At 36.4% G+C, this 12924-nt stretch overlaps 1 protein-coding gene across 1 annotated transcript; it reads left to right on the top strand.

Moving 5' to 3' along the window:
* Window positions 1-300: 300 nt before the first annotated feature.
* Window positions 301-5559, top strand: LOC140796996 (probable sulfate transporter 3.3). The gene is made up of 14 exons (XM_073150234.1): window positions 301-541; window positions 912-1189; window positions 1295-1343; window positions 1683-1890; window positions 2699-2870; window positions 2961-3026; window positions 3285-3398; window positions 3503-3619; window positions 3926-4052; window positions 4157-4443; window positions 4534-4724; window positions 4837-4916; window positions 5138-5214; window positions 5308-5559. Exons 2-14 carry the CDS (start codon window positions 935-937, stop codon window positions 5452-5454), a joined length of 1890 nt encoding a protein of 629 aa, XP_073006335.1. The 5' UTR covers window positions 301-541; window positions 912-934; the 3' UTR covers window positions 5455-5559.
* Window positions 5560-12924: the final 7365 nt, after the last annotated feature.

The raw sequence follows: 12924 nt of genomic DNA, 5'->3' as shown, positions 1-12924 counted from the left end.
TGCTGCACTCCGGACAACAAGAACCAGTTCGCTTCCGAGCAAACGACGACAAGTGTTTCCCCCTCCTCTGCTCCCTCTCTCTCTCTCTCTATGACTCTCTCTCTATGACTCTCTCTCTCTCTCTCTCTCTCTCTCTTCCATTATCTCTCTCTCTCTCTCTTCTCATCTTTATCTGCTCTCTCTCTCCTCTCTCGTCTCTCCTCTCTCCTCTCTCCTCCGAGATGCGACACTCGAGCCAGACTACTCCAGTCGTTTCGACCGCCCCACCAAAATATACCACCCATCTGCTGCCCCCCTCTTGTCCCCACTGGGATCCTCTTTTCCTAAAGCAAGTTTGATCGAATCCCCATTCCTGATCTCCTCTTATCCTTCGAACTCGCACTGCGTTATGTTGGTATCTATCTATGGTGATATAACTCCCATGGCACACCACACAATGCAGTCCAATTCAATGACTCCAACTACACCTCCTTTCCTCTCCCCACTCAAGAGGAAAAAAGTCTCAAGGCATCTAATAAGGTGAAGAAAACAACATCTCTAGGTGAGCCTGTCTTATTCTTTGGCATGGGTTTCTATATTATACTAATTATATTATTAGTCTATTAGAGGCGCACGTAAAAGAACATGTTCAAATGACTATATCTATATCATTAATTCATTACCTAGATCATCTAACCATTACCCCCCCCCCCCCCCCCTTACTTTTGTGGGCCTGCTTGATTCCCACCCCCCCTCGCATCTACTTTTAGTCACATCTCTTTCTCCTCCCACCACCTTTCTACTCCTTTGCTTCTCCTCCTTTTCTTTTCGTTTGCTCTTGTTCTTCTCGACCACTTTTTGTTTCCTTGCGGTCCTCCTTTTGTGGACTTGCGTATATATATATATATTGACATTGTGAGGAATGGTGGAAGGCGAAGTGGGGGAGAAGGGGTCGATGGAGACGGTGGTGCACAAGGTGTCGGCGGCGGAGCCGCAGAGCACGGTGAGCAAGATGAAGGTGAGGTTGAAGGAGACCTTCTTCCCCGACGACCCTTTCCGGTGCTTGGAAGGCCAGCCTATGAAGAAGAAGTGGGTTCTAGTTGCCAAGTACCTCTTCCCAATCCTAGAATGGGCACCGAACTACTCACTCTCGCTCTTCAAATCCGACCTCATCGCCGGACTCACCATCGCCAGTTTGGCCATCCCTCAGGTACGTACTGCTTTTCTCATCCATTCATTAGTTAAATTAAGCATTTGAGATTTAAAAAAAAAAAAAGTTGCAGTGATTTCTATAGATATGAATGTTTCATTGCAGGGTATTAGCTACGCCAAGCTCGCTGATCTCCCTCCCATCATAGGCCTCTGTAAGCATCTATATCTATAAATTTATGTGACGTTTTGACTGGTGTAATAAAATAAACTCTTAAAACGAGGATAGAAGATTAATATACAGTGTAACTTACTCTGTGTAAGTTTGACCAATGTTTTAAGTATTAATAAAGCTCAGTAATGATTGATTCACGGATGGTTCCTTGAGTACAGACCAAACAAAAAAAGAAAAGAAGGGCCCACATATTGTCTTTTTGATAATTATTGGTCCTTGTGAAGTGAGTAAGCGTTAGATGACAGATTGAAGTTTAAAACTTTTGGTCAAATAATGTGAGACTAATTAGGGGATATATGTCCAAAATTAATGATGGTAGATTCCAGCTTTGTGCCACCACTGGTGTACTCGGTACTGGGGAGCTCGAGGGATCTCGCGGTGGGTCCGGTCTCCATCGCCTCGCTCTTGATGGGTTCGATGCTGCGGCAAGTGGCGGATCCGAACGCAGAGCCCCTCTTCTTCCTGCAGCTGGCGTTTACTGCCACCTTCTTCGCCGGACTTTTCCAAGCTTCTCTTGGCATACTGAGGTGAGTTTTTCTTTTTCTTTTTCTTTTCCTTTCTTTTTATAATATCTTAAGTCTTTCTCTGGTTTTGTTTATATTTCTCATTCGGTTAGAAATTTAAATATTAAATTATGTGTGTTTAAAAACTGTCAGTAAATATAAGATAAAATTTTAAATTTAAGTGATTTATATAATATTTCTAAAACTTAATAATTTTTTAAAAGTAATTAAAATTTATATATAAGTTGGTGATGATCCAGTCACTATTTATATTTGAAAGTTGCTGACTAGTCACACTTCAAAACACAAAATTTTGTATTTAAAATTTAAAATATATTAGATAAGTAAAATAAATATTTGGTAGGGCTAGTTTGGTCAGTACAATGATGGGAAATTTTTAATAACGCCCTATATTTGATGATTTGATGATTAATACTTTCCAGTTCTCTCTTTTGCCTATTATTTTCATATCACACCTAAGTTAAATTAAACTAACCAATCTCTAATAAATATTTTGGTAGGGACACTATCCTATTTTCCCTTTTATTAACTTCTAATATACTATTTAGGTGGCCTAGAGTACCATAGTAAAATTCAAACTTCTTCGTGAATATTTTTCTCTAGGATAGGTTAGAAACTGTCTTAACTTTATTAGTAGAGTTAAATAGATCATAATCTCATATCAAGGGCAGTTGTTAATATAAAAATTATAAGAAAAAAAAAGGAGTCTGATTACAGATAACTAATATATAGGGTGTTTAATTAAACATTTACCTACAGTAATAACTGTCCAATATTAATTTCTACTTACTGATTTGAATCTCTTAATTAGATTGGGATTCATCATAGATTTCCTTTCCAAAGCAACCCTCGTCGGTTTCATGGCCGGAGCTGCCATTATAGTCTCTCTCCAGCAGCTCAAGAACCTCTTCGGGATCGTTCATTTCACCAACCAGATGGGTCTTGTCCCTGTCATGAGCTCTATTTTCCATAAGACCGACGAGGTTAACTAATTAGCCTTCTTATTCCCCATTCTTGATTTAAGTTATTGTTGGGTTCACTGTAATAAGCTTGTGGTTTAACAATCCATGCAGTGGTCATGGCAGACGGTGTTGATGGGGATTTGCTTCCTGGTGTTCTTGTTGTTGGCGAGACACATCGTATGCTCTCTTAGTTACCCTTCTTACCCATAATTTTTCTTAGTTTCTTTGCATAAATTTCGAAAGAAGGTCATTATGCTGCTCATACTAATGATGGTCGTGTTGTTTCTTATATCTAGAAACCCAAACTTATTGAGAGAAAGATCGATATAGGAGAGAGGGTCTTGCAATTTTCTTAAACCAAATGAAAGCATATATACCATAAGTATTTGTTATACTCATGTTGTTGCGCAACTTATTATGTATGTTTTGGTGCAGACAATGAGAAGGCCAAAACTTTTCTGGGTATCAGCTGGAGCACCATTAGCATCTGTTATACTCTCCACACTTATTGTTTTCATCTTCAAAGCAGAGAACCATGGCATCAGTACTGTTAGTGTCTCATTTGAATGATTTTTTTACTTGTAAGCTTCAATTCTTTCTTTGCGTGAACTGATTAATCTTTATTATTGCAATTTTCATTTCTTATTTTGCAGATTGGTCAGTTGAAACGCGGATTAAATCGCCCCTCATGGGACAAGTTACTATTTGATGCTACCTATTTACGCGTTGTTATAAAAACTGGACTTGTTACCGGAATTATCTCCCTTACTGTAAGTTCCTGAGCATCTTAATCATGCATATATATATATATATACCCCGATGATCGCAAATTTATTTATTCATCTCTTTTCTTAGAACTGTCGAATAAATGACTGATTGAACATTGATCTTTTATCCAAGAAAATTTTCTACTTATACTCGAACTTTCAATATTCATGAAACCATCTAACTAAGGAATTATCTGAAACTATAGAAAGACCTCTGCACTGTCTAGTTATGGAACCATGTAACTATTTTAATCTTATAGATTGATTAGAATTAGCAGAGCTTTAGCTATCTTATATTTCTTTCTATAGGAAGGAGTGGCAGTTGGGAGAACTTTTGCTTCACTCAAGGACTACCAAGTGGATGGGAATAAGGAAATGATGGCCATAGGTTTGATGAACATTGTGGGTTCCTGCACTTCATGTTATATAACCACAGGTATCTAAGACAATTCTTCATCCTATAGTTGTAAAGGACAATTCTTGGATGCCCTTTAAATTAATAATAACAAACTCTTACAAAGAACTTCTTTGAAATCATAGGAGCTTTCTCCCGTTCTGCGGTTAATCACAATGCTGGATGCAAGACTGCAATGTCTAACATAGTAATGGCAGTGACAGTGATGGTAGCGTTGCTCCTCCTTATGCCACTGTTTGTTTACACGCCCAATGTTGTGCTCGGAGCTATCATAATTGCTGCGGTTGCTGGGCTCATCGATATCCCTGCGGCATACCACATATGGAAGATGGATAAGATGGATTTCCTTGTCTGCTTATGTGCATTTCTTGGTGTCATTTTTATCTCTGTCGAAGATGGACTGGCGATTGCGGTAATGGCATTTTATCTGATTACTTGCTTCACATTACTTACTTTCACTCTCTTAGCTATGTGATGACTGATAGTTCTCTGAGTTATGTAGGTCTGCATATCAATATTCAGGATACTTCTTCAGACTACAAGGCCTAAGATGGTACTCTTAGGGAATATTCACGGTACCGATATCTACCGGAACGTTTATCAGTACAAGGAGGCTCAAAGGATTCCAGGGTTCCTCATCTTAGCAATGGAAGCTCCTATTAACTTTGCAAATACTACCTACCTCAATGAAAGGTATTCTTCAAATATACTCTTGGTAATCTATATAGAAGAGCACAAGTAGAATTTCTCTTCAAGTTAGTATATAAATTCGTAAAAAAAATTATTGACAGTGATATTGTTGTAGGATTAGGCGATGGATAGAAGAAGAAAAGGTTGCAGAGCATAAGCAAACAGCCCTCCAATATGTAATCTTGGACTTATCTGGTAGGTTGTTTCTTTTGAGTTTCATTTATCATTCCTTTGATGTTACATATACATATACCTTGATTACATATTAGTCCTGTTTAAAAAGGAAGAGCAAACAATGCTTAACAAATTAGTCATTTCACAAAGATACTGCACTAAATGCATAGAAAAGTAATTGTAAAAGATCATCACATTAGAAACTAATGGCTTAATCTTATGATTGGGAAATAAAATTTCAGGTGTAGCTTCTGTTGATACAAGTGGAGTTGCTTTTCTGATTGACCTAAGAAAATCAATGGAGAAACGCGGTCTCGAGGTATTATGATCAAAATATTTTTTGACTCATTAATCAAAAGGCTTAAATTTGCTATCTGTGACTTTGTTCCTTTTTTTTCTTTTTCTTTTGCAGCTTATATTTGTTAATCCTGTTGGAGAAGTGATGGAGAAGTTACAAAGAGCTAATGAGATTCATAATTTCTTTGGGATGGATTCCCTTTACCTAACTGTTGGAGAGGCTGTAATTTCACTTTCTTCTTTAGTTAAGTTGTCTCCATAAACTGGGTCATCCCAAAAGCTCATCTTTATATCAATTTGTTCATGTATTAGTGAATGCTAATACTACTTTCCTACCCAATAACTAGAAATTATGCTTCAAGTGCAAGTTGTACATATTTTTGTTTGATTTTTGAGAACATCCATTATGCACATCAATAGGCTCCTCTGGAGAGTCCATTTGGGCCTTCTGATCTATCTGAGTTTATAGGATCATCCTCTTATTAAATAATTAAATTGTATTTAAGTTGACCTGTCTAATTGTAGTCATCATGATAGGAAAATTTTGAGTAGTAATTTTACATTCCAATAATTAGAAATTGTATTAAATGTCATCTTAATGTATTAAATATATTTACATTATTTATTTTTAGATTTCATTTTGGAAGTGCTCTATTTATCCTATTCTCCTAGGGGCTCAGATTTAAAATTTAAAGTGCCACAATGAATTTTGATATGTGTCGCTTAACTCCCTTTTAGGTTTAATTTATATGCAACCATTAAGTTTTCAATCCAAAACTCATAGTGAAGATAAATATCCTTTAAATTATCAAGTATGTGACTATTTTACCCTTTATATATATATTGTAACGTCTAAAATTGTAAAAGTAGAAAAGATAGTGGCTGAACTAGCAAAAAAACAAAAAAAAAAATTGATAAAAAATAATAATGTTTAATTATTTGTTATAAAATAAAAAGTGTAATTTGATTTTTTTTATTTCAAAGTAAATTTATTATTTGTAAATAGTTGCATTGAAGTATATAATTATAAGGGTTAAATATATTTTACTATTATGTACATATGCTCAAAATCGCTTTACCCGTACTTTAAAAAGTCTCAAATAAGTCTTTATACTTATGACTAAAATTAGGCCGTTAAATTTAATTAAGCATCATGACTATCTTAATCATTTAGCAATATTATCTCAAAAGCATGTTGATGTGAAACAAATAGATCGTTAGGATTCTAGGAACGATGATAGTGAAAGAAAGAAAAAAAGAATCGAGTTTCACACCTCCATTCTCAATTAGGGTTTCACACCCAAAAGTCACATTGGAGATCTCAAAAAAATTTCATTTCTTCATTAACCCTGATTGAGTAAACAGTTGGCATATTTATAGACCTTACAAATGACAATAAGCAAATAACACTCTAAACAATTGCCAAAAAGCAAATATAATCCTAAACACCATAAATAGTAAATGTATAATAAAAATACTTGACTTAAGACTAATTTTCTAAAAGAGGAACTGCACTGATACATACGCCTGTGTAATATATCAGTGATGTCTGCATCATACTCTCCGAGTGGGAGAGAACTCGACTCTATCGAGTATATCCCCTATAGCCTTCAGGTTGCTCCAGTCTCACAGTTTCCTGGCACCCCAAGTTACTTTGATTAAGCCAAATATCATTAGATTCAGGGATAGGTTTCACACCTCCACCCTCAAGCAAGGGTTTCACATCCAAGTTTTTCTAATGATATAACTTATCCTTAGTGACTTCGAGCAGTGGACTGAGACTTTTCTCATACTTCTCTAGTCGATCGGGCTCTTACTGTTCTCAGTCAAACCAAGTATCATCATGCTTAGGGATAGGTTTCACACCTTCACCTTCAAGTTAGGGTTTCACACCCAAATCTTCATGATGCCAAGGCTTGTCCTCAGTTTCAGAAATGACATCGATCATGGGGACAAGAGAAGAAGTCAATGGGGACGTGACAGTGAAAGATATGGGTTGGCGGCTACAAGCAAGCGACGGTAGGCGGCGGAGCTCAAAGAAGATGGCGTTGGCAATGGTGGAGAGTGGGGTTGGCGATGTTGGCGTTAGTGGAGAGCGACACTGGCGATGATGGCATCAGTGGAGAGCACTACTGGCGGTGACAACGCCGATGGAGAAGTTGCTGGCTATGAGGAGTCTAGTGAAGGAAGGAATTTGGGAATTGGGCTAGGGCTCAGTGTGAGGTGAGAGGAGGTTGGGGATGAAGATGGCTAACGGGTTGAGATGATGATGACTAACGGGTTGAGGGGTTAGATTAATAGGTTTTTGGCTTTTGGATTAATGGGTTTTAGGTTTAATGAGGTTGGGTTGGAAGTATTTGGGTTAATAGGTGTGAGTGAGTTTGGGTTGGGTGGCTAATGGGCTTGGGCTTGGAGCTGATTTCAATAGGTTGGTTTTTATTTAGGGAGGGAAAATTTCAAAAATTGGGAATATTGGAGGGAGAAGAAAAGAAAAATAAAAAGGATAGTTTGGTAGAGGTTTAGGAAAGGTGGGATTTGTTGGAATGTTGAGAAGAAAAAGGAAATTTGGTAGGAAGTTTAGGGAAAGAAAGAATTTATTGGAATTCTAACAAAAATTAAAAGCCAAAAATGAAAATTTCGCGAATTGGGAATATTGGAGGGAGAAGAAAAGAAAAGAAAAAAGGTAGTTTGGTAGAGGTTTAGGAAATGTGGGATTTGTTGGGATGTTGAAAAGAAAAAAGAAATTTGGTAGGAAGTTTAGGGAAAAAAGGAATTTGTTGGGATTCTAACCTAAGAGCCAAAAATGGAAATTTTGAAAATTTCAAAATATTGAAAATTTGATGTTTTTTTTTGCTCACCTATGATAAGGAAAAAGATTGATTACCTAATTTAGGTGATAATGGACTATTGGATGATGCACGAACACTCCACGTTTGGTTGGATTTTGCTTCACAATTCTGGAATGATGATTGATTCTTCTCGTTCCTCTACAACGGCGATCTTCTCATGCGATAATGATTTGACATTTGTGATGCAAGTGTCAAATGAAGGACAAATGTAGAGCGACATAGAACTTGGAAGGCGGGCCATCTATATATAGTGGAATTGGTGATAAAAGTTGAGAAAGATGAGTAGCACGAAAAAATTAATGGGCGATGGAGACAGAAAATATGGTTTGGAGAAAATTTGAACGTAAAAAACCATTGCTCTGATTCCAAAATAATGCAAAACATGATAGAGAAAAATGAAAGAAGAAAATAAGAAGGGAAGGAACGGGGTTTCACACTTGTTTCACACCAAAATTCTCCAGAGAATAAAATCACATAAACTTTCATTAACCTTCAAAAAAAATATAACGGGTTTATATATAGACTTATAATGGAATTAAGCAAAAAACACCCTACATATGAAATAAACAAAAGACACCCTAAATAAATTAAAATCAGAATCAAATCCCTATAGGAGAGATCATCAACTGTCGGCGCCTCCTACGCTGGTACACACGCCATCGGGTCTTATCAGTGATGTCCGCATCACATGCATGTTTTGTCTAACAAACACGATGGGATGTTTTGGTTATTGTGGTGCTGTTCAGTTAAGTTTAATAGAAAAACTAATAATAACACTTTAATCATAAGTATATAAAGATGTTTTGAAATACGGAAAGGATAAAATAATTTTAGTTATAAGTATAACGTGGTAAAATATATTTAATTTTAATTATAAAAAAGTTAAGTGGCATAAATGTAAGTTTAGAGAGAGTGAATTTTAGGGCAACAATGGAGTTTAAATTGTATTTTCTGTTTTTTAAAATCTTGTAGACAAGGGAGTACTCAAAACAAAATATAATTTTAACTAGACAGTGCAATAATATGGGAAAGCTCCAATTTTCTATGCTAAGTTATCAAACCATCTTATCCTATGGAAAGATGGATAATAATAATAATAAGAGAATCAAATATCTACTGCATCATTCTTTGTGTGAAAAAAGAAACTCATTCTTTATATAAAAATAATTCCTTTGAAATCTTCTTGCCTTTTCTAATTGTTTTTGCCTGGTCCTTTCTAAATTTTCTGGCCAAGAAGAATAGAGAATGCCGAAAATTACATATAATACCTTTCATTAATTTCCACAACACCAATCAAGCAATCAGAATTTATAAATTGAACTTCCTACTTTCTTGAGAATAGTCATATAATGAAATAAAACACTGCTATTAGTTTGTCAAATGGAAACATTCTGCGTAATAGCCACTTAATTGCTAAACTGTTCATATGGTCATATAAGACAGATTTAATAACACTAAATCTAACCTCATATCCACCTAAGGTTGTCAAGTCCTAATAGCTTGTGATAGAAGTTGGATTCGATTTCCTTTATAGATATGTTTGAGTTGATATTTAATTAAAAATATGGGATAATTCCTTTTCCACCTTCTGAACTATCACTTATTTCTATAATGACTCTCTAAACTTTTTTTTGGGTACACAATGAGCCTATAAATATTAGAAATATCTCACTTAATTCCTTCAATTAAAATTTTGTTACTCATTTTTGTCAAAAAAATGTCATGTGGTAATCACGTGACAAATATATGACAATTTTACTCCTTATACATGTGCAAGTCACATGCAAGTCATGAGAAAATTTTAGGTGGATGAAAATACCCCTTCTCATCCTCTCCTTCAATAGCTACAATCACCTATTCTTACCTAGCCCACCACCATAGCTGCAACCTCCACGGAGTTGACCACCGTCGCCTTCTCCGCAGCCCACCGTTAGTTGGGAGCAACATGCTTGAGCTCAGATCCACCGTGCTCCGATAGCCTCAAGATCATGAGCAAGATCTGCATCCTCTTCGACTTCAACTTTGTTGAGAAACCCACTGGAGTTGGATCTTGGATTAGCGCAGCATCGACAGTTACGTCGCCGCCTTCGACCACTACGGTCAGTAAAGGCGAGACTGATCTGCCCATTGCTCTAAGACCTGATAGCCATTGTTGGTGAGGCCGTGAAGGCCAACATCACCACCCTGGGCCCCTCATCCTCCTCAATGAGTAGCTCCTTAGCCACTTTTGTATCCACTACGGCAGTCGCATCGTCATCGACGAGCTAGAAAAGAACATGTATCTCCTCCCCGTCCATATTGAACCCTCAAGATGACCCTCCACTGATTTAGGAACACCTCCTCGAGCTCCATCTAATACAAGCTTGCCTACATTGAGGCTAAGGGCCGCATCCGGAGAGGCCACAAGATCTTGTAGATTGCCTTGGGGAGCGACTTCAAATGCAACAATGGGGTTGATCGATGTGGGCCGGTGGTGATGGCGATCAGCACGACGAGTGGATGGAGTTGGGGAGGTGTTATCGTCGGTGGACATAAAGGTGGAAGGAGTCGCAAGTTGTTGTTGGTAGTGGCGATAGGAAGTTGAATGTGTTGAGTCTGGTGGGTTTGGGTGACGAAAGGGAGGAGGCATCTCGAAACCATTAAGAGAGGAGATGAGGCTGTTTTAGGTGGGCTGGTGGCGGCAATGACTAGCACGATGAGTGGGCAAACAGAGAGGAAAGGAAGAGAAATGGAGAGACACAAGGGCAATATAAGAATTTAAAGAAATATATTTAATATTAACTAAGCCACTTAACTATCTTGTCATTATAAGTGAAGGAACAATTTGGTCAATTCACCAATTTCATCAATGACATCAGGGTGGTGAGGTATTTCTTATAGTTTAGGGGGTTATTATATGTCAAAAAAAGTTCAGGAGGTTATAATGTGAAAAGATGTGATAGTTCAGGTGGTGAAAAAAGAATTATTCCTAAATTTTTTTATTGGAGCACTATATGCACATAGTAGGAAGGGCTAGTATTTTTGTCTGATTTATGATTAACCTACGAACCCATGATCTATAAAGAAAAGAGTATTATTTTTTTCTATCTCATAAGAATTTAAAAAGACAAGGTTAAAATGTTCATCAAGTTTTTCTTAGAGTTTTGTTTTACATATTACCAATGAGTTTTTTAAATATCTTAATTGCAACTAAAATCTTTTGACTCTTTTTAGAATTGCTAGGCTAGTTAATTTTTAAGAGAATACTCATAGAAAATTCCTAAAATATATTTGTTAAAATTAGCAAATATATATGAATGACTAAAAGTACTTTTCTTATTAGTGTTTTAAAAAGTGTCATTAGTAGTTGCCTTAGCAAGTGGGTCACTAATTGCCATAATAAAAAAAAAATGGAGCCACCTCTCGGTGTGCGGGTTGCTAGGGCGGTCTTGGTAGGCCACCAAATCGCGTGATGGGTCGGGCAACCCGCTATAGCATTGAGGCGGATCAACCTACCTTAATGTTGGAGCGGGTTAGAGTCTTAATGGTCATATCTACTAATAAGTGAGAGAAACTAATCATTTAAAAAATTCATTGTTCTCCTCTCTCATGCATTCTCTAGATTTGCGATGATAACCCTCTGTTATGCAGTATGCTAGAGGAATTAATTAATTAATTACTAATTAGTTTGTGAAATGTAGTTTGTTCATTACTTGCTAATTAGTTTGTAAATTATCCAATGACCCCAATTTTGTTTTCTTTCACTGTCTTGAACTTTGAAATGTAGATTTCTTCCACTGGCCTGATTTGCTAATTAAATTACTGTTAATAGTTATGTTGTGAACTTGTTACTATACATTTTTCTTTACGAAGTTTAGAGTATAAAATACTTATGACTAATTTTCTCTTGAAAAAAAAAACTATTCCTTTCTTGTACTATGATATCAAATAATACTAGTTATAATACAACTCGGTTCATATTGGCTCCACTCGCAATATTGGATTCATTGAGATGAGCCTATTTATCTAGTTGATTTTTATTTGAAGATATAAAATGATTTTTGTCGGGGCACGTTCGAACGCAGGGACCATGTTCGAACGGGCCATGTGAACGCTTGCACATGTTCATAAAAAATGAACACAAATTGTGCATTTGAACGGACTCGGGCCGTTTGAACGGCTGTACATGTTTACAACAACGGAAAACTGTAATTATGCGTTTGAACACAATCGGACGCGTTCGAATGTACCGCGACAAAAATTGTTGGTTTATTAGAATTTTTTTAACTTAGTTGATGGGTCCCTAAGGTGAGCCTCTATAAATATGTGGAGGAAAATCTAATTGGAGTTTATCTGATAATTGAGACGACATTGTGCATTTATCTCATTCTTTTTTACTCTAGCCATTGACGCCCTCTCTCACCTCCTTCCTTTTACTGCCTAAGTCTTTGGTCGGCTTCCTCTAATTTCTAATCCCCCTCTTATACAACAACTTCTCCCCCTTCACACTAAGAAATTAATTTAGCATCTATCTAGCCATTGAAGGGCTATTAAACTAGGGTTTATCTGATCTTCAGCCACTGTTTGACCGATATCTCAAGATCTAGCCATCCAAATCTTACGATCTTGAATTAGTTAGAAAGCTCTTTTCAAACGCGACAACATATCTAAAATTCAAAAAAATTCAATGGCTAAATTAACCGCAGTTTCCTTCAAAAGTCACGTTCTCATTCTAGTCCAGAACTGTTTTGTATCATATCAAGCCGGTTCATAGCAGTTTAACTTTAGAATCATTTTAAATAATATATAAAATGTCAACAAATTTTTTTATGAATCTAAATTCAATTTTAAAAATTATTAGTTAAATTTAATCGAGGGAATGATAATTATGATAGTTTGAAGAA

This window comes from Typha latifolia, chromosome 10 (genome assembly GCF_019914945.1).
Source record: "Typha latifolia isolate L0001 chromosome 10, TyphaL0001v2, whole genome shotgun sequence".
In the NCBI taxonomy this organism is placed as follows: domain Eukaryota; kingdom Viridiplantae; phylum Streptophyta; class Magnoliopsida; order Poales; family Typhaceae; genus Typha; species Typha latifolia.
The sequence above is the reverse complement of the archived record's forward strand: the minus strand, read 5'-3'. Positions and strand labels throughout refer to the sequence as shown.